The sequence below is a fragment of the Nothobranchius furzeri genome, chromosome 2 (assembly GCF_043380555.1).
Source record: "Nothobranchius furzeri strain GRZ-AD chromosome 2, NfurGRZ-RIMD1, whole genome shotgun sequence".
Classification (NCBI taxonomy): Eukaryota; Metazoa; Chordata; class Actinopteri; order Cyprinodontiformes; family Nothobranchiidae; genus Nothobranchius; species Nothobranchius furzeri.
The window spans coordinates 88,374,170-88,395,358 of NC_091742.1; the positions used below are offsets into that span (position 1 = coordinate 88,374,170).

The following is a 21,189-nucleotide window of genomic DNA, read 5'->3' on the forward strand; positions in this document are numbered from 1 at the left end:
CGTACTGCTGACACGGTTTCATTGACACCGGTATCGAAAGGGGGGTTCGAGGACCTTGCAGTCTGGATCTGTATGGAGGTCTCATCCTGAAGGGTATGTGTAGAGGGACAAATATGGAGTCTTATGTGTTTATGAAACTCCGATCATAGCTTAAAAGCAAAACGTCACAACATCATTCAGACTTGCTTCTCCGGATACGAGAGTTCTGATGACAAACATCACTCACACATACACCATTCATCTCACGTCTCATTCACACCAAGATCCATCCATTCACTTAGAATTTAGAGTTAGTCTCGTTTAATATTGTTTAGAAATAAGTCTTCTTAAACGTTTTAAGAGTGACCCTCTTCTCTTGTCTCTCAGTTAATACGAAGTGTTACAAAATCACTGCAATAAAAAGTTCCAATCTTCTGGTTAAAATTACCCAAAGAACCACAAGATTGAATTCATATTTACTATGGAGTCTCATGTCTTATGGTTCATTAATTAAACCTTTACACCGCCCAGCTTAGCATCCCTACACTGGCAGATCTAAATTGTGTCATTAAAAAAGAAAATACCAGCCAATTTAATAAAGCTCCTTATATTCATATTTTTATTTGTCACACATACACACACCCACACACACACACACACACACACACACACACACACACACACACACACACACACACACACACACACACACACACACACACACACACACACACACGTATGCCTCTACTTGTGTTGCGATTCTGTTGACCCAGTAGTGACATCTAATGGTGCCGGTCGCAAAATTACAAAATAATGAAAAAGTTTATTTAATTCCATTCAGAAAGTTAAACTTGTATACTAGATGCATCCATTGAACAGACTGATATATTTCAAATACTTACTTCTTTAATTTTTGATGACTCAAACAATTAATGAAAATCCCAAATTCCGTGTTACGACCCCGACATGTGTTGTTAAATGTGAAGCAGGGGGTAACATAAGAAACATGATAGTGGGTTTAACTTTCATAAAAAAGGTTCTAAAAACAAGCAAACAAGTAAACAGATGGAGGGCATTATAAAAATAATGCCAAACAAAAACCTCTCAAAAAACAAACGTAACAAATAAAACGCGAATTAGTCTCACAAAACACGACAGCAAATCTGATTCCTTTACAACAAAAAAGTCACTTTCCGCTTCATGTTCTCAAATCCCGCGTAATGTGACTATCGGGCTACTTTCCAAGAAGCGTTAAGCGGCGTAGTGATTCCTGTGTGACCATTTGACTACCCAAAACCGCGGCGCTTCTGAGCCCCAGGCTTAAACATTTCATTTAAAAGCATCTACAGTTTGTGGGGCTCTCAGGTGGATGGGTAGGCCGTTCCAAAGCATTGGAGCAGCGGGTGAAAAGGCCCAATCTCCCATGCAGCAGAGCTTGGTTCTGGGGATTTAGGGTGTAGTTGTTGTTGCAGACCGGAGAATACGAAGGTGAGGAGTTCCTTTAAATAAGAGGGAGCATGAATGCACCGATAAGAGATTAGAGAAACTTAGTATTCAATTCTGAATGAAACTGGGATCCAATGAAGATTTTTCAGAATGGGGGTGATATGCTCATAAGTGCACACCCTCATCAGGATCCTAGTAGCACAGTTCTGATATAATGTAGTCTCTGAATGCTTTTTTTCAGGGATCCCAATGTGGATTGCATTGTAGTTTTTATTCAAGCAGAGACAAAAGCGTGGACGAGCTTATCGTAATCTGTCCCGCTAAGCATTGGACATAGTTTGAAATATGTGGCTCTCTGGCCAGAAAGAGGTGGCTTATGGACCTAATGTAGCTCTGATCTAGGGTAGAGGACTGCCACCAGGAGTACAAAACTGACATCTTGGATGTAAAGACTACAAGGGTCCTTTAGATACTCGTTAAATTATTTTTTGTGTGTTTTATGGAGACTCTCATGTGTTTGTTTAAATTGAACTTTTGACTAAATCTCTTTCCACAAAGCTCACAAGCAAAAGGCTTCTGTCCTGTGTGGATGCTGACGTGAGTCTTTAAGTGGGCTCTTTTGTAAAACCTTTTTCCACAGTGGCCACAAACATAAAGCTTCTGTCCTGTGTGGACACTCATGTGACGGGTTAAATATTCTTTTCTGCTAAATCTTATTCCACAGTGCCCACAAGCAAAGGGTTTATGTTCTGTGTGGACGTTCATGTGACGGGTTAAATATGCCTTCTCACCAAATCTTTGACCACAGAGCTCACAAGCAAAAGGTTTCTGTCCTGAGTGGGATCTCAGGTGTTTGTTTAAACTTGGTTTTTGACCAAATCCTTGTCCACAGAGTTCACAAACAAAAGGTTTTTGTTGTAAGTGGACAATCTCATGACTCTCTAAATGTGATTTTGAAACAAATCGTTTTCCACAGTAATCACAACTATATGATTCCAGTTTCCTGCGTGAGTCTACGGGTTGCTCCACTTCATCAAATTTCTTATTAACCAAACCATCTGAAGAACTTATTTCTGAATGACCCATCACCCTCAAATGTATCTGGAGAGACCACTTTTGGACAAATTGTTTACCACACTCTGGGCAGCTAAAGACTGAGTCATTGTCTCTTTCTCCAGTTTCAGGCCAGAAGTCTGACAGCTCAGAGTCAGATGTCTGTTCATGAGGGTTTAGATCTGAATTTCTGCTATTTTCTGCTTCTCCATCTGTTCCTGCTGTCATCTGGTCAGCTGAACTGCTGGTTGGAACATCTCTGTCTTCTATTTGCTGATGATGAAACTGTGATAGAGGTTTCCCTGCATCATCCTCACTCTTTATAGAAACTGCAGAGAATGGAAATCTGACGGCATCAGTCTCCTTCGAATGGAGCTGCTCTCTCTCCAAACTGGTCCAGAGTTCCTCCTCTTCCTCCTTTATGTGGAGGTGCTCTGGGTTCTGCTGGTCTACATCAACACTCTGGTCTTCAGGATCTTCTTCTTTAACCAGCACCATCTTTTGGACAACTGTAGGAAACACAGAAACACGTGATGTGAGTGACCAACCTTTGTAACCTTATGTTCACACATATAACAGTTGTATAATAAGACAGGGGCTATGTTGTCTCTATTAGAAACTACAAATCAAAGCAGATCACCATGACATGTGAGGTCCCCCAAGGCTAAATTCTAGGAACACTCTTTAATCTCTACATGGTCCCCCTAGGTCAGGTCATAATAACAACATCACCTATCATAGCTATGCTGATGACAACCAGATCTACCTAGCCCTATCACCTAGTGACCATCGGCCACTGGACTCACTCTGTCAGTGCCTAGAACACGTAAACAAATTGATGCAGTCAAACTTCCTTCAACTAAACAAAGACAAGACTGAAGTTTTTGTCTTTGGCAACAAGAAGGTTAGAATGGATGTTATTGCTCAGCTAGACTCCAGGTGAATAAAGACAAAAACCCAGATTAGAAATCTAGGTGTTATCATTGACTCAGACCTGAGTTTCTCTGGACATATTAAGGCTATAACTAAATCAGCGTTTTATCACCTTCGTCAAATATTAAGAGTCAGAGGTCTCATGTCCAGACAGACTTAGAGAAACTTACTCATGCTTTTATTTCTAGTCGGCTGGACTATTGCAATGGTCTCCTAACTGGTCTTCCCAAAAAAAAAAAAGCTGTGAAACAACTGCAGCTTGTTCAGAGTGCTGCTGCTAGAGTCTTAACAAGAACTAAGAGAACAGAGCACATCACTCCTGTTCTTAGATCCCTACACTGGAATAGATTTCAAAGTGCTCCTACTAGTTTATAAATCACTCAGTGGCATGGGACCAAAATACATGTCAGATCTCATTCCTGTATATACTCCAAATAGGGCTCGGAGATCCTTAGCAAACAATCAGCTGGTAGAACCACGGGGGTTCTACGGCGTGGCATGGAGGCAATCAGCCTGTGGCACTGCTGAGGTGTTATGGAGGCCCCGGATGCTTCGATAGTGGCCTTAAGCTCATCCAGAGTGTTGGGTCTTCCGTCTCTCAACTTTCTCTTCACAATATCCCACAGATTCTCTATGGGGTTCAGGTCAGAGTTGGCAGGCCAATTGAGCACAGTAATACCATGGTGAGTAAACCATTTACCAGTGGTTTTGGCACTGTGAGCAGGTGCCAGGTCGTGCAGAAAAATAAAATCTTCATCTCCATAAAGCTTTTCAGCAGATGGAAGCATGAAGTGCTCCAAAATCTCCTGATAGCTAGCTGCATTGACCCTGCCCTTGATAAAACACAGTGGACCAACACCAGCAGCTGATATGGCACCCCAGACCATCACTGACTGTGGGTACTTGACACTGGACTTCAGGCCTTTTGGCATTTCCCTCAGCCCAGTCTTCCTCCAGACTCTGGCACATTGATTTCTGAATGACGTGCACAATTTGCTTTCATCTGAAAAAAGTACTTTTGGACCACTGAGCAACAGTCCAGTGCTGCTTCTCTGTAGCCCAGGTCAGGCGCTTCTGCCGCTGTTTTTGGTTCAAAAGTGGCTTGACCTGGGGAATGCGGCACCTGTGGCCCATTTCCTGCACACGCCTGTACACAGTGGCTCTGGATGTTTCTACTCCAGACTCAGTCCACTGCTTCCGCAGGTGCCCCAAGGTCTGGAATTGGTCCTTCTCCTCTATCTTTCTTCAGGGTGCAGTCACCTTTTCTTGTTGTGCAGCGTTTTCTGCCACACTTTTTCCTTCCCACAGAGGCGCCTTGATGCTGCACTCTGGGAACAGCCTATTCGTTCAGAAATTTCTTTGTGTCTTACCGTCTTACCCTCTTGCTTGAGGGTGTCAATGATGGCCTTCTGGAGAGCAGTCAGGTTGGCAGTCCTACCCATGATTGCAGTTTTGAGTAATGAACCAGGCTGGGAGTTTTTAAAAGCCTCAAGAATCTTTTGCAGGTGTTAGTTGATTCAGATGATTAGGTTAATAGCTCGTTTAGAGAACTTTTTCATTATATGCTATTTTTTTTAGATAAGAATTTTGGGTTTTCATGAGCTGTATGCCAAAATCATCAATATTAGAAACAATAAAAGGCTTGAACTACTTCAGTTGTGTGTAATTAATCTAATACATATATGAAAGTCTAATGTTTATCAGTTCATTAGAGACAATAATGAACTTTATCACAATATGCTACATTTTTGAGGAACTGTATGTACATCAATACCATCAGTAGTCTGCGCCAGGTCTGCGCTTTGGGAAGACGGTTTGCTGCTAAATGAAATAGCCAATCATAGGAGAGCTATTGTAGCCACTCAGAGAAGAGAAAGGCGGGACCTTCCTAGGACATCCTACGATTACAAATCATGCCTCTGGGGAGCTAGCTGCTAGCTCTGACGACTCATGCTGCCCTTCAGTCACAAATTCACCATTCATGATACCCCTAAGTACACACACAATAGTAGTTGTATACCTGTATCCATGTTGTCCAGATCCAGATGATGACTCAGTCCCAGATCCTCAAGTGGTAGCAGGTCTGATTTAGCCGTGTTTAGCTAACAGCTGCAACAGAAACAAAGCAGCTGACGACGTTCTGAGGCTTTTCCGTCGGAGAGTGTGAGCAGGATGGATCAGAGAGTGAGCAGCGATCCTGACCGGCATCATGACCAACTCAGATGACCGAGTCTGATAGAGGGAACCTCTTCAATCTGCAGCAGATCCAGAGGTCAGGAAGTCTAGAGAAAAGCTTCTCTGACCCAGAAACTGATTCTGGAGCTCCGATTGTCACGAAGACTGCAGAATATCTTCCCTGGTTCTGGACAGATCTCCACCAAGTTGTTGAGGTTTTCACAGCCTGGTGATGGTTTGCAGCTTCTGCTGCTACAGTCTGCGAGCTTCTGGAGGAGCTTCTCCCATCTGCTTTGTGGCGGTTGGTGATCATTTCCGCCACCTACCGGTCTGGAGGTGGTAAAGCACATCTGTCACTGGAGTGAATGGGCGGGGCTTACAGGAATAACTGGCTTGGCACTCCAGTGGATTATGTTTTACTTGTCAGGGAGGAGTTTCTGGCGTCGGGCCAGTTGTCAGACCATATGAACTATGGCTGTTACGAGTTTACAATTGTTAATAGTCTGTTCTATGTTAACCCTTTGATGCATGAATAATGAAATCTTCAACCACGATTTTTTAAACAATTTTTTTCATTCATATTTAGGTGTGAATGAAACAAATTTCAACAAATATCTTTTGTAAAATTTTGTTAATTTACAAATAGTTTATTACATGTCCAACTCAGGGGACAGTGTGCGTTCTGAACATGAAATGTGTTGGCTTGACTTGCTGAAGCACAAATGGAGGGGCTCACATGCAATAAAGTCTTCAACAGCTGTGCTTAATAGCAAAAATAAATAACAATTTTGAGTACCTGTCCACTGTAGTGACCATTATGCACCAAAGGGTTAAAATTAAAGATAAATATAATTTGCTACACAACAAAGCCTGAATTTATACTCCAAAATATAAAGATTTCTCACGCCACACTGGGGGAGGAGAAAAGCACCGACCACCGGCAGTCTCCAAATGGGAATGAAAGGATAAGACAGTTATAACTACACAGATTAAAAGAGAGGCATTAAATACAGTCCTTTTGGCTGTTGTGGAGGCAGTCCTGAGAGTGGAGGAATGTGGTTCATCCACCCTAGTACCAAGAATTGATGGCCCACTCAAAGGCCTGCCTGCCAAACCACTCAGCTGTTTGGGTTGTGGCCTCAACAGAGCTCCTTCTGGTCCCACAACTCCAGCAGATCAACACTGACAGCTCTCTGTCCAACAGATGTTCCAGCACCTTCCTAGCCTGCCACAGTGGCTCCTTTGGCTCAGTATGCGCCTCCACCAATGGATCCATGTGCGCCGTCCCAAACTGGCTGCTTCTCAGTTAGGCCCTTCCTTATGCACTGCTTGGGACAGACGGAGAAGCCCCAAGCTCCGCCACCCCCCTCAGCTTGTGGAAGGGAGGGGGTAGCAACAAAAAGCCTAATGAAGTGAAAGCAATCAAAAGTCTAAACACACCTGACCAGGTAAGCCATTTAAAGGAAGCCACAAGGGCCCTGATTGGCTGGCTCCATAATCAAGGGGAGGTGGCAGTAGGTGGAGCAATTCAGCCACTCTGCCACATCTTAAACAGTTTACCAATAAAGGCTTGAATAAATAATAATGGCAAGTGTTGGGTTAGGGTTTAATCAACGAACCTCTCCGTCCTCCACAATCTTGTGTTTTAGGTGATATTAGTTATAGCACCCCCTTCAGTTCCGGAATGCTATTGCATCATTTCCAAATAAGGGAGGAGTCTGACACCTGGCCTGACGCTATCTGTTTCTGCGTGTTGCACCCAGGTCCTTCTTGTTTACTGACTGGTACCAGGACGGCAGAGCACATCCCGCTGTAACGTGATGAAGGTGCTATTCCACCGAAGGTTATTTACCCTCTCTCCACAGATGCCTCTGACACAGAACTAATCTGCATGAGACTGCCTCAAGGTCATGCATTTGCTTCTAAACTGCTTTCTTTCCAGCTCAAGAGAAGAATGAAGACAAAGGACTCTTTCCTTTTAATAAATCAAAGAACTCTATCTTTAATAAAGCTAATCAAACAAAGTGTTAGTCAATAATATAATGTTGACCAATCTGTGAAATGACAATGCTATGATTAATATTCTTTAATAAGTAATATGACTTTAATCTAGCTGCACTAGACATTCTGACTACACGTAATGTAAACGCATGACACATTGTTTACTCATCCAATCAGAACCTTCCTTTCTGAAGCGTGGCATAGTCTCTGTGGTGTTTATAAATCTGCCAACTTTGATTCGACCAGAAATCAAAACATCCAGATTAATAAAACCAGTCCCACGCCATCTTAGTTCAGTTCTCTGCAGTTCACCGCATTCTAAGTGAAGTATTGGACCGGCCACCTGGAGTTCCTTTTTAAGCAAAGAACCAACAAGCTGGATAAAATCTATTTCATTTTACCAACCAAGCAACGGTTCCTTTCAGAATAAAAGCTGGACTCACTGACCCCAAGGGGGTCCATCTGACGCTATCAACCACCTGTCGCTTTTTACCTGGAGACAATCCAAAGACTAGTCTGTCGTACTGCTGACACTGTTTCATTGACACCGGTATCGAAAGGGGGGTTCGAGGACCTTGCAGTCTGGATCTGTATGGAGGTCTCATCCTGAAGGGTATGTGTAGAGGGACAAATATGGAGTCTTATGTGTTTATGAAACTCCGATCATAGCTTAAAAGCAAAACGTCACAACATCATTCAGACTTGCTTCTCCGGATACGAGAGTTCTGATGACAAACATCACTCACACATACACCATTCATCTCACGTCTCATTCACACCAAGATCCATCCATTCACTTAGAATTTAGAGTTAGTCTCATTTAATATTGTTTAGAAATACGTCTTCTTAAACGTTTTAAGAGTGACCCTCTTCTCTTGTCTCTCAGTTAATACGAAGTGTTACAAAATCACTGCAATAAAAAGTTCCAATCTTCTGGTTAAAATTACCCAAAGAACCACAAGATTGAATTCATATTTACTATGGAGTCTCATGTCTTATGGTTCATTAATTAAACCTTTACACCGCCCAGCTTAGCATCCCTACACTGGCAGATCTAAATTGTGTCATTAAAAAAGAAAATACCAGCCAATTTGATAAAGCTCCTTATATTAATTTATTTGTCTCACACACACACACACACCCTCATCAGGATCCTAGTAGCACAGTTCTGATATAATGTAGTCTCTGAATGCTTTTTTTCAGGGATCCCAATGTGGATTGCATTGTAGTTTTTATTCAAGAAGAGACAAAAGCGTGGACGAGCTTATCGTAATCTGTCCCGTTAAGCATTGGACATAGTTTGAAATATGTGGCTCTCTGGCCAGAAAGAGGTGGCTTATGGACCTAATGTAGCTCTGATCTAGGGTAGAGGACTGCCACCAGGAGTACAAAACTGACATCTTGGATGTAAAGACTACAAGGGTCCTTTAGATACTCTTGTTAACTTAATTTTTTTGTGTTTTATGGAGACTCATGTGTTTGTTTAAATTGAACTTTTGACTAAATCTCTTTCCACAAAGCTCACAAGCAAAAGGCTTCTGTCCTGTGTGGATGCTGACGTGAGTCTTTAAGTGGGCTCTTTTGTAAAACCTTTTTCCACAGTGGCCACAAATATAAAGCTTCTGTCCTGTGTGGACACTCATGTGACGGGTTAAATATTCTTTTCTGCTAAATTTTTGTCCACAGTGCTCACAAGCAAAGGGTTTATGTTCTGTGTGGACGTTCATGTGACGGGTTAAATATGCCTTCTCACCAAATCTTTGTTCACAGAGCTCACAAGCAAAAGGTTTCTGTCCTGAGTGGGATCTCAAGTGTTTGTTTAAACTCCGCTTTTTAGTAAATCTTTGTCCACAGAGTTCACAAACAAAAGGTTTTTGTTCTGTGTGGAAAATCTCATGACTCTCTAAATGTGATTTTGAAACAAATCGTTTTCCACAGTAATCACACCTATATGATTTCAGTTTCCTGCATGAGTCTACGAGTTGCTTCACACTATCAAATTTCTTATTAACCAAACCATCTGAAGAACTTATTTCTGAATGACCCATCACCCTCAAATGTATCTGGAGAGACCACTTTTGGACAAATTGTTTACCACACTCTGGGCAGCTAAAGATTGAGTCATTGTCTCTTTCTCCAGTTTCAGGCCAGAAGTCTGACAGCTCAGAGTCAGATGTCTGTTCATGAGGGTTTAGATCTGAATTCCTGCTATTTTCTGCTTCTCCACCTGTTCCTGCTGCCATCTGGTCAGCTGAGCTGCTGGTTGGAACATCTCTGTCTTCTATTTGATGATGAAGCTGTGATAACACAGGTTTCCCTGCATCATCCTCACTCTTTATAGAAACTGCAGAGAATGGAAATCTGACGGCATCAGTCTCCTTCGAATGGAGCTGCTCTCTCTCCAAACTGGTCCAGAGTTCCTCCTCTTCCTCCTTTATGTGGAGGTGCTCTGGGTTCTGCTGGTCTACATCAACACTCTGGTCTTCAGGATCTTCTTCTTTAACCAGCGCCATCTTTTGGACAACTGTAGGAAACACAGAAACACGTGATGTGAATGACCAACCTTTGTAACCTTATATTCACACATATAACAGTTGTATAATAAGACAGGGGCTATGATGTCTCTATTAGAAACTACAAATCAAAGCAGATCACCATGACATGTGAGGTCCCCCAAGGCTAAATTCTAGGAACGCTCTTTAATCTCTACATGGTCCCCCTAGGTCAGGTCATAATAACATCACCTATCATAGCTATGCTGATGACAACCAGATCTACCTAGCCCAATCACCTAGTGACCATCGGCCACTGGACTCACTCTGTCAGTGCCTAGAACAAGTAAACAAATGGATGCAGTCAAACTTCCTTCAACTAAACACTGATAATGCTGAAGTTATCGTCTTTGGCAACAAGAAGGTTAGAATGGATGTTATTGCTCAGCTAGACTCCAGGTGAATAAAGACAAAAACCCAGATTAGAAATCTGGCAGAAAGTCTTGGGGCTAACAAAAAGCCAACCCCAGCACAACCACAGGATTTCATAATTTTATCCTTCTCAGCAGCAGAACTGCAGGTGCTCTCCATGTCCAAAATGTGTGTAAGCAAGGTCCTTAGTCAACTTAAAGTTGCGCACATTTTCCCGCTAAGTTTTCTTTCATAAATCCCAAAGTTTGCGTGGAAAGTTGCTTACGCAGTATTCAGACCCCGTTTTGTGCGTAAGCAAGCTTTTTAAATTTTTTTTTTTACCATGTCCTGTCTGGCTGTGAAGCAAACGGAATTAATGTCTGAATGCTGATGACAAGCCTTACAGATTTACTCTCAGGTGGAGCATCAAAGTTTCTGCTTTTATTGTCACGCCCGATACTTAAAACTTTATCGTTATTGTTTTTTGAATGCCTGTAATTCCAACCAGACACGGAGACAGAGGTGAAAGAGAAAGGAAGAGACAAAAGGCAGGGGGGGGGGGGAGCGGTTCCACTAAAACAAACAATCAATGATGAACAGAGTCTGCTTCTAGACCTGTAGAAGGAGAGAAAAGAAAAAGAAAAGGGACACACAGCAATACAACAGGAGCAAGCTATCACTGCGTCACCCTGATGAGGAAATATAAAAACATTGTTTTACTGAACAATCACGATAACAAATCACAGTGCATTAAGTGCCAACCACAGCCTTAAGACATGTGTTGAACGTGCCCAAGTCCATACTTATGAGAGCACCATGTGAGCACCTGTGTGCGTACCTGCGCTTGTATATGTAAAGTTTCTCTATAGGAGCATCCAATAGAGCAGTGGTTCCCAAACTTATTTAGCCGCGCACCCCCTTCTATGTCCCGACCATGTCGACGCACCCCCCAGCCCCCACATCAGGGCATGGCTATATATATGGCTATACATACATACATACACACACACACACACACATTATATATATATATATATATATATATATATATATATATATATATATATATATATATATATATATATATATATATATATATATATATATCAGACGTCAAGCTAAACAGACAGGGTTAAAAAATATAATCAACCTTTTTCCCCATCACTTTCATTTTTTAAATAGTAATTAATAAACATTTGATACCATTACAATTTCCTTTGATTTAATTTTAAATAAATATTTAGAGTGCCCAGGTAGCACATAAACAATGCAATTTAACAGTTTTCTTAAAGTAGGAACGTTTAACCTGTGCGGCCAGAGCGCTCTCCTTCCTTCTGCTCTGCGTAAACCTGAACTGGTCACCTACTTGTGCGTAATCAAATGTCTATAGGGGAAAAGATGGAAAAGATATAGCCATGAGGTTCACTTTTGCCTCAGACTGACTTATTGCTGTTTTATGGTGTGGCTGAATCTGCGATCCGCTGCCACGCGGACCGGAATAACAAATGCTGCAGTAACATGAGTTGTAGTCAGGTTCGGAGTCACTGGCTGGAGCGGACCCGACTTTAATACGTCATCCAAAAATAGAAGCTAATATCTTAATTTGACCTGGAATGAAAAATGTTATAAAACCTCTTAAAAGTTTTTATCACAGAGGAGGCAGCGCTCATTTCTGCCTTCAGTCTGACGGCGCGCCGGAGTTTGCACGCTTATTGAATCTGTGTGTGTGTGTGTGTGTGCGCGCGCGCACGGCACAGCTCCATGAGCCGCTCCAGTCACCGCGTCTCGTTAATGGCGCTATTTAAACCAATGTTGTAAAATTACTTCTGCCCAGCCCAGATGTGCTCACATGTGCACCCGTGAGCCGTGGTTCCGCTGGAACGCGTCTGACCTCTGACAGACGCACTCTGAACTTCAGATCTTCAGCGTGCTGTTGATAGCCTGAATGGGAATCATTTCTTGATTTATTTTGTTACATCCACAATGTTCTGTGTGTGAGGTTTACAATGTCAGAACACCTGCATGAGACAGGGTGTTAATTACAATCTGCCAGAATGACTCGCCACCTTCATATTCCTCCAACACCGTTAAAAATGATCAAATACGGAACATATCGGCGTGCGCAGGCCAGAGTGCTGAAGCTCGGCGCATTGTTATTATGAAGCTAGGGCACATGTGGAGGACACGCGCACGCAAAAATATACTTGTTTTCAATTACATTTATTGGGCCCACGTACTTTTTCTTAGGCCCACCCACAAATGAGTTTCTGGCTACGCTAATGGTGACATATGACAGACTTCTCTGAGCTCTGCAGCCATTACACTTTTCACCTCGCGCACCTCCTAGGGGCAGCACGCGCACCTCCTAGCGGCAGCACGCACACCCCCGGGGGTGCGCGCACCACACTTTGGGAATCTCTGCAATAGAGAGTGTTGAGGGGCCACAGATCTGCCCCCCAAAGATGCGTAGGAGATGGAAGGAGCTCCAAGTCTCAGAGATCCAGGAGCTGCCCCAGAGCGCAGGGACCCCAGGGAGACTGCGACCAGAAACGCCCTTGCCCCCCCTCGAGAGGCGCAGAGGATTTCCCCGGGGGGCCACAACCAGCAGAGTCCCGGGAGATATAAGCGGCAAGCCCACAGCCTCCTACCCCCAAGCCGGCTGAGCCCCGAACCCAGCGACACGGGACCCAGGGGCAACCAGCCACGCCGGGGACCCAACAGAGCCCAGGGGCCCAGATCCCACCAGGCAGCCACCGGGATTAATCAGGCAGACGCTAAAAATCTTAAACCCCCTGACCCGGGAGCCGCGAACACTCAGGCAGACCAAGGCACAACACTCCACACCAAGTGTGACAGGGGGAGGGGAGGGGAGGCGAAGATGTATAGCAGCAAAAGAAGTCCCAGGAGAGGGGAGGAGTCAAAGGCCTCAGCAGACATATACAGTCATACACAAACACAGTCACACACTCCCTCCCTCATGCTCACACATACACATACAACCTAAGACTCACAAAAAGGCACGCCAGACAACCACTCATACTCCCCATACACACCATATTCACTCTAGTCCCGGTACTGCTGCACAAAGGGTACAACCATCACCGGTTCTTAGAGTTTGACCCCTTCTGCTGGGGTGCTGATGAGCAGACTCCCCCGCCCAACGCAGAGAAAAACGACCCTCCACCCAGACCCCAACCAGATGGCCAGATCCCCCTCCTAGCCTCCAGCCCCGGGAAGCCAAGCGACAACAGAGGTCTGCTAAGACCACTAGTCACCCTCCGCCTGCTCCAATACAGTGTTGGTGCGTATTGATGAGGTGTATTCGTGGCTGTGGTGAGTGGGCAGTGCAGGTATCGTCTGGCCTATGCCAGCTGATGCCACCACACCACCCCTCTTCCACCCACAGCCCTCTGTGTCTAAGTGCAGATTAAAATTGGAAGTGGGCACCAGCACCTGGGAAAATGCTGTTGTATCAAATTCAAAGATACTTTATTAACCCCAGAGGGAAATTAGAACTTGTGCTTACTACCAAGGCCATGAGTGTGCGTTTACGTGGAATGTCGTTGGTGGAAGTGTTTAATGTGCAAATAAAATTGGGGGGCAGGCTGCCACAGAAATGCGTTAATGGGGTCCATACCATAGACTGTACATATACTGGACAATTCGATTCCATAGGCTTCAATTTCACGTTATCTGTCCATAATGGGAGGTGTCCACCACCGCCATTTTGACCGTGTCACAGGTTCCGTCCAGCCCAGACAATTCCATAAAAGGGAAGAGAGGAGGCGCTGAGGGTGTGGCTGTAAGGCTGGGCTCGAGTGACGACACCCAGGCGAACTAGCTACGAGCTAACCTGAAGCTAACCCTGGCTAACCCAAAGCTAAAGCGGAGGTGGGAGCCGAGCTAACGGATGTAGCCACCTAGCTTCAACCCAACCGGAGCTAACTGGAACACCCATCGACCTGAACCTTACACGGAGTTTAGGTGGAGGTTTTCTGCGCCTGTTCGTGAGAAGTACCTGTATTAAAAAAGTTTTAAATCGGTAAGTTTATAATTTATTTCCGTAATGAAAACATTTTGCTTTGAGCAAGTTTTCAGTAGTTTTTTTTGGCGCTATCACTCCTGAGTCGCACCAGCCATTAAATGTATCATGAAGAAGAGAAAATATATTTAAGTCGTATTTTGGGGGGACATTTTATTATCTTTCTTACAAAATCTGAGACCAAGCGTTTCACATTGCAACACAAGCACCGGTAACCATAACAGAATGAACAGCCAGCAGAGGAGAGGCTGGCGGTGTTTCAAACCCTCCCGGCCGGCGTGTAGAGCTCATTCCTGGGCTGGAGCCGGCCCTCAGCACCCCGCCACAGGCTCTAACAGATGCTGGCGGTGTTTCATATATTTCCAAAACGTAATACTTGTTTGTATCTTGTACAGCCAACTAGCCTTTATTCTGGACTCAGTACAATTTACCAAAAGTAAAGAGACATTATACAGATGAAGTAAGCACAAGATAACTTACTGGAAGACACAGAGTTATCATCAGAACCAGAACAAGAGAGCCTGATAACAGTCATGTGAAAATAACAGTTAAAAAGTATGTATGTATAATAGAAATAAAAATATATTAGAATTAGTGTAACTCACTGTGATCCAAACAAATCAGCCATAGCTGATGAGTAAATATGACATGAGGTCTGGGAGTTTTTAAGTTTCATTCTTTTATTACATTTTTTTCTTAGATCTATTAAAAGGTCACCATGGCAGCCTGTGTGTCTCCAACGTCAGCTACACAACGCAGCGTGTAAGTTCCAAGTACTTGTCTTGACCACTTCATGAATGGTTTTGTACTTTAAACAGCTAGGCCAAACCTGTTATTTTTTCTCCATAGCCATTTGGATCATTGGAGACAGCTGAGTGAGGCGTGGTGCCCAGAGAGCTGCAGAGACTGTCGGACACAACCTTGGCCTCCCTGACGTCTGTGTCTCTTGGTTTGGTTGGGGCGGACCATCGACATACATACATGTGCCGACACTTTGCGCCCTGTTTTATAAACTGTAGTGTTAAAAATAAATGTTTTTGCTCAATTACTTGAATTTCTTTGGTTAAGACAAAAGTGAGGAATAATCATTTACAAGTTATTTGTACAACAGGCCCATTTTAAATCCCAACAGTTTCTTAGCAGACAATAGAAATGTGTTCTTTACTAACTTTACTTGGTTTGAAAATCTTACTAAAATAAACTTGAGTGCCGTATTGCAAAACCCAATCATACTTGTTATGTAAACATTAGCTTTGTAGATATTTTTTACAGATATATATTTGTATGCAACAAAAACCAAACTTAAATAATTTGTCATTCTTTATTGAAAAACAACAAAATACAGGTATACAGAAGTGTGGGAAAATGATAATGTGAAAGTATTGCACTATAAATGAAGTGAGATGAGATGAAGGTGAGATGAAGGTGGACGCCAGCGGGCTGGACGCCGGACGAAGAAACCTGGAGACGGATCGCTCAGACAGGAAGGGAAGAGCTTCCTCTTACCTTGATGGAATTAAAGTTAGCCGTCGTCTGAACGCCCAACCGTACGGTCTGAGGTCAAAGGTCACAGGAAACACACACCAGTCAGCAGTCATACAGATGCATAAAGATAACTAGCCATGGCAACCAGCTGACATGTCCCCACTTTCACCAAAACCTGGTGCCTGCCGGGTCACCTGAATTCCTGTGTGATGTCAGCACGGTCGGCCGTGACTGCTGCCATCAGAGGTGACCTCTGATCAGCTGAATGAACTCACCTTCCAGGGTGACGCCGTGTTAGAGTCGGCTTCATCCTGTAAACAAACAAATGAGTGGTAACATAAACACCACGTCTGGTTCTGGTGGAGGCGGAGGACAACACGCACCTTTCCAGGAGCAGAACCCAGATGTTCTTGTTGCTACAAACAGAGACGAGCAGAGTTAAACCAGGAAGTGAGAGGGACCAGCTGCTGCAGACAGGTGACGCTCACCTGAGCCTGAACCATAGGAGCCTCCTCAGCCATCAGACCTTCTGACTCCAGTTCAGATGCCACCTTGTTGATGTCCCTCAGGCGGGACTCATTGGCCTTCAGGTCCTGCAGGACAAAAGCACCTGCTGATCACCTTGTTGCTGTCGGGTTAACAGGTCTGGTGTTAGAACGTGGTGGATAAGAATGTTCTGACGGGCCGAGGGCTCTGAACTCACCCTGCAGGACTGGGCCTGCTCCTTCAGGGCCTGGATGCTGCTGCCGTAAGCCGACAGGTCCGACATCAGGGCCTCGTGCTTCTTCAGGAGAGCCTGTGGAGCAGAACATCAGAACCTTCAGCTCGTCTGACACAAGTGGAGCTTTCTCGCAGCGATGGTCCAATCGGATCCGCCACCGTAAAACAAACCCTGCTCAGTTCACCGCAGACGCAGCTCTGCGGGTGTTTAGTGGAAAAGCGTGAGCCTTCTGCCGGCTGCCACGTGTCATGGCTGCTCTGCAGCGGGAACACACATCACAGCTTGTAAACCGTTTGAAATAAGAGCGACGGGAACACGTTTGTCATCACTTCCTGTGCGAGGCCAGCACTTCTACTCCTAACCCATGAGACGCTTAAACGAGCAACGACGTCTGGTAGACAACCGAAGGAAATGACAAATACAGAAACACTAATTATGAAGGACTGGAAAGAGAGCAAAGAAAAGCGATTGGAGTTTCTCAGGAAGGGACTTCCATACCTCGGCCAAGTCCTCGTCTTTCCCTTAGTCTGGACTTCCAACGATGGGCTCCTTCTCCCTCATCCAGGACTCGGCCTCATTAGCATCCGCAAAGTACTGCTTGGCCTGCAGAGAGTCCTCCAGGTCCTGCCTCCTCTGGGACGCCTTGGCCTTCAGCGTGTCCCAACGTCCATGAAGCTCCCACAGTTTAGTCTTCACTTCCTCACCAGCGAAGTGACCTGGACCCAAAAAAAGTGAGCCAGAACCTGCAGACACCTCAGAAACATGTCAGGACCAGACCTGCTCTACCTTCCTCCACCATGGTCTCTCCTTTCTGGGTGACAGCCTTGATGCGAGGTTCATGACCTGTGATCTCAGCCTGCAGAGCCTGGTGCTTCTTCAGCAGGTTCTGGACACCAATCAGGTCCTTCCCTGAGGACACATGTTAGAGTTCAGCATTATGCAGTAGACAGACCAGTTTAACCCAGGGGTTTCTTTCTTCTACAATCTGCTCTTTAACTGTATTATTTCAGCTGTTAACTTTATTTTCTCTCTAAGTGTTTTTCTCCCCAGAAGAAGCTACAACGATGTTCTGTTGAGCTGTGGTGGCCTCATGGAGGGGGCCATTGGCTTGAACACTGTCGCTAACCATTTAATCTAGCTCCCTCTCCTGATAATAACACTTTATTTTCCTTGACGTTGGATGTGCTACTACTAGTTTACCCGTTTAATTATAGATTCACTAGGATAAATACAATAAAGTTTATCTCTTGCCAAATAGAATATTTACTGTGGCGAGCCCGTGAAGAGGTGTAGGAGAATGCGACAAATTTGTCTGTTAAAAAGTCTGTTATGTACAAAAACACAATATCATCACACTATTTTGGACCGATACATGACGGTCAGGTCCAGCTTGGGGAGAAAATATGACACGTCTTTCAGGATGGACTTCATCTTTGGTAGCTGGCGAAGCCGGGAAAAGCAGGATCTAACCACCTGGCTAATGTGGGAGTCCATCCGCATCTCTGGGTCCAAAACCACCCCCCGGTTAGTGATGGTTGGCTTCACTAAGCTGCAAAAACAGGGTTGCAGGACAGGACTAACTGCAGTGGGAGAGGGAGGAACAAATATTCCAGTTATAAATATTAAATATTTGAACAAATAAATATTTGTTAAAAGGAAGAAACTGATGATGACTTTAAGATTAGAGGAATGTTCTAGAACGGGTCTGGAACCAACGATGGCCCTTTGGATCAAATTTGGATTAAAAAAATAGCTCATGATTTTATTTATGGATGGAATAAAAATACAGGTTGTAAGCATCTTCTCAGTATCTTCATGTTGCACGACTTTCCACAGCAGAAGGACACAAAAACTGCCAGAATTATGATTAGAAAGATTTACGTTTTAATCTCAGAATCCCAACTTTTCCCAGAATCTTCACATTATTCTATGAATTCAGAGAAAATATACATTTTTCAGAGGTCTCGCTCCCCTGTTGTGGATATTTCTCAAAATTCAACCATTTTTTCTTTTCAAAAGCTTTAGTAAGAGTTTGGACTCTAAACAAGTTTTACTTTGCAGACTGCTTGTCTAAACCTTCATCAGATCTGCTCATAATAAAACATTTGGGTTATATTTAATGCCCAGGAAGATGCTCTTCCTGGGCATTAAGTTATCAAAAACAGATAAAATTATTTTTTACCATAATTTTAACTGCTATCAGCTGATAAAAATAATAAAAAACAGCCTGATCATTAAAGGGGTGTAAGTGAAACCGCGCGGATCACACAAACCATCATGCTGTCTATATGACTTTGAAAATATATAGTTTAATTACAGTTTGATTTATTTGACATCTGTATAATGTTTATTATTTTGTTTTTTCCCCCTAAATGCCTAACGTTTCAGTTTAACATGAATATTAGTCATTCATCACAATACATAAAGTTACACATTTTAAATTTTAATAGGGGAAGACTGCAGGAGGGAGCGGTAAAATACAGAAATCCCCAGCAAAAACAAGAAACTTTACGAGTCTGATGAAACCCGCTGGAGTTCCTTCAGCAGGCCTGGTGGCAGCTACAACGACCCAGTGGCTGTGCTTGGTCAATGTTATCGAGCTCAGTCCGGCTCGGCCGTGAACGAGCCGAGGCGACATCCTGCTCTGCTTAAGAAGAGGTGTTATTTTCCGCTTCAGAAGAAGCGTCCGTGTTTTACGCTTTCTCAGAGACATGTCACGTTGCTAAGTTGTTAGCGCCGCGCGCTAACACGTCAATAGTGCAGCATAGCCTGCTGGAGGGTTCAGATGAAAACACCCTACCACTCAGGCTGCTTACACATCGATATTAAGTTGTCGCTGTTGCGCTCACGCCGTAATACAGTATTAGATGCGGTTAAAGTCAGACATGAAAAACTCCACGAGCGGTCAGACCGCGCAGCAGCTAGGCGCAGCAAATAGGCGCCGGATCGTCCAGGCTGCCCGGCCTGACCGCTGGGGATTACCGGATGGAAGAATGGACACAGAAGTCTCCCTCTTAGCGCTCCGTCATATTTCAACCCATTTTTATCTTAAATGCACTGGGTTTTACCCTATTACCCATCTAAATATGCCCTATTAATTATTTTACCGTATTTTACATTTAAATTTCATGGTTAAACAGTACATGCTACATGTTAAACTGATAGTTAGCTAGCTACTTCGGTAAACTCAGCTAGTTTAAAGGTAGCAGTGACATAAAATACGAATATAGATTTTAACTTACCGAAAAAAATGAAGTGGAGACTCCTTGGACGCTCTATTAGTGCAATTAATACCACTGCAAGTCATTTTGTCCAACAATTGCACCAATAATATCCAAAGAAGAATACACAAACACAGAGACTCAAAATGCCGGAGCAGTTTCCAAGCCAGACCGAGGCTGTACTGAGGCCTTTCCACGGAGCTAGCTCTGTGGTCACGTGGGTCTGAGGCGGCGGTCACGTGTGTCGGATGCTCATTAATTATACAGAATTTTAGGCTTTCAATACACTTAAACAGAAGAGTGAGAAAAAAATTCACCCCCCTCAGAGTTGTCATGAGTATAAACTAGATAATTTAGACAAAAAACATGTTTTGGCACCAGGCTGTAAACATGTTTATTTCTGCTGTGAAATCGGCATTTTTAACATGGGAGTCAATGAGGATTTGCTCGCTTCTGGCACCAGCCCCCAGCGGATGAGGGTGGAACTGCAATTTTTCTTACTTCCGGGATGGGACCATTTTCTGAGCGGCATTGTGGGGGCTTGGTCCATACCCACACCCCCTGACTTGTCCACCCCCCAAAGTCCTATATGCAAGTTTGTGTGATGATGTGAGGGAGCAGGAGGAGAGAATTGTGTGGGGATGGGGAGGAATGGCTGGTTGGCCTAAGCCCTCAAGGGAGCCAGCTTCCCCACTGGCCCCAATAGGCACCTCTGTTGCCAAAATGCCACCCAGGGCATGGCCCATCTTGCCAGGACCCAACGCAGCAGCATTGCAGAGCTCCACGGAGTCCGAGGGAACTGTTGTGGATAGGCGTTGCCTTGGGTCACATGGTGTCGGTAATAATAATAGTGATTGCTATCACCTGTGCAGGTGAGGGAATGGGAGAACGAGTGGGTGATGGGGGAAGTCAACTTTTTGCTGACCGCTCAAGCTTAGAATGTTTTTTATTTATCACTGTTTTCAACGGATTTTAAGGCTTTAATAACAAATAAAGGAATTTTTAACCTGGAACTTTGACTTCGGAGTGGAACAGCGGGCGCGTCAACATTATTCCCCTATTCAGCTGCTCGGCGACTCAAAGGCTTGACAGTCGCCAATATTTGTCAGCAAAAAAAAGACTGCGTGGGACGGCAATGGAGCTGCCCGCAATCTGCGCTGAATAAACGCCGACGCAAGCCCACACACCGCCGCCACTTCACCCATTAAAGCGGCTCGTCTGACAGATAAG

At 44.1% G+C, this 21,189-nt stretch overlaps 3 protein-coding genes across 5 annotated transcripts in view; all 3 read right to left on the bottom strand.

Annotated features, from left to right (window-relative positions):
* Nucleotides 1-484: 484 nt before the first annotated feature.
* On the bottom strand, nucleotides 485-8,503 carry LOC139066136 (gastrula zinc finger protein XlCGF8.2DB-like). Its single transcript, XM_070548153.1, has 2 exons — nucleotides 5,432-8,503; nucleotides 485-2,987 (listed from the first exon to the last, which is right to left on the bottom strand). Exons 1-2 carry the CDS (start codon nucleotides 5,439-5,441, stop codon nucleotides 1,891-1,893), a joined length of 1,107 nt encoding a protein of 368 aa, XP_070404254.1. The 5' UTR covers nucleotides 5,442-8,503; the 3' UTR covers nucleotides 485-1,890.
* A 174-nt stretch (nucleotides 8,504-8,677) lies between these two features.
* Nucleotides 8,678-21,189, bottom strand: part of LOC107395521 (zinc finger protein 652-B-like) — a 36,907-nt gene continuing 24,395 nt past the window's right edge. For both annotated transcript variants that reach the window (XM_070548147.1, XM_070548146.1), the window contains exon 4: nucleotides 8,678-10,111. In XM_070548147.1, coding sequence (XP_070404248.1) covers nucleotides 9,033-10,111 — 1,079 coding nt within the window. In that variant the 3' untranslated portion in view covers nucleotides 8,678-9,032. The remainder of the gene's footprint in view (nucleotides 10,112-21,189) is intronic.
* LOC139066138 (spectrin alpha chain, non-erythrocytic 1-like) lies at nucleotides 15,840-17,282 on the bottom strand. 2 transcript variants are annotated; one of them, XM_070548159.1, is made up of 6 exons: nucleotides 17,237-17,282; nucleotides 16,721-16,813; nucleotides 16,506-16,610; nucleotides 16,401-16,433; nucleotides 16,293-16,328; nucleotides 15,840-16,086 (listed from the first exon to the last, which is right to left on the bottom strand). In XM_070548159.1, exons 2-6 carry the CDS (start codon nucleotides 16,784-16,786, stop codon nucleotides 16,009-16,011), a joined length of 318 nt encoding a protein of 105 aa, XP_070404260.1. In that variant the 5' UTR covers nucleotides 16,787-16,813; nucleotides 17,237-17,282; the 3' UTR covers nucleotides 15,840-16,008. The 2 variants fall into 2 exon arrangements, with proteins under 2 accessions (XP_070404260.1, XP_070404259.1); XM_070548158.1 differs by having other exon boundaries at nucleotides 16,293-16,433.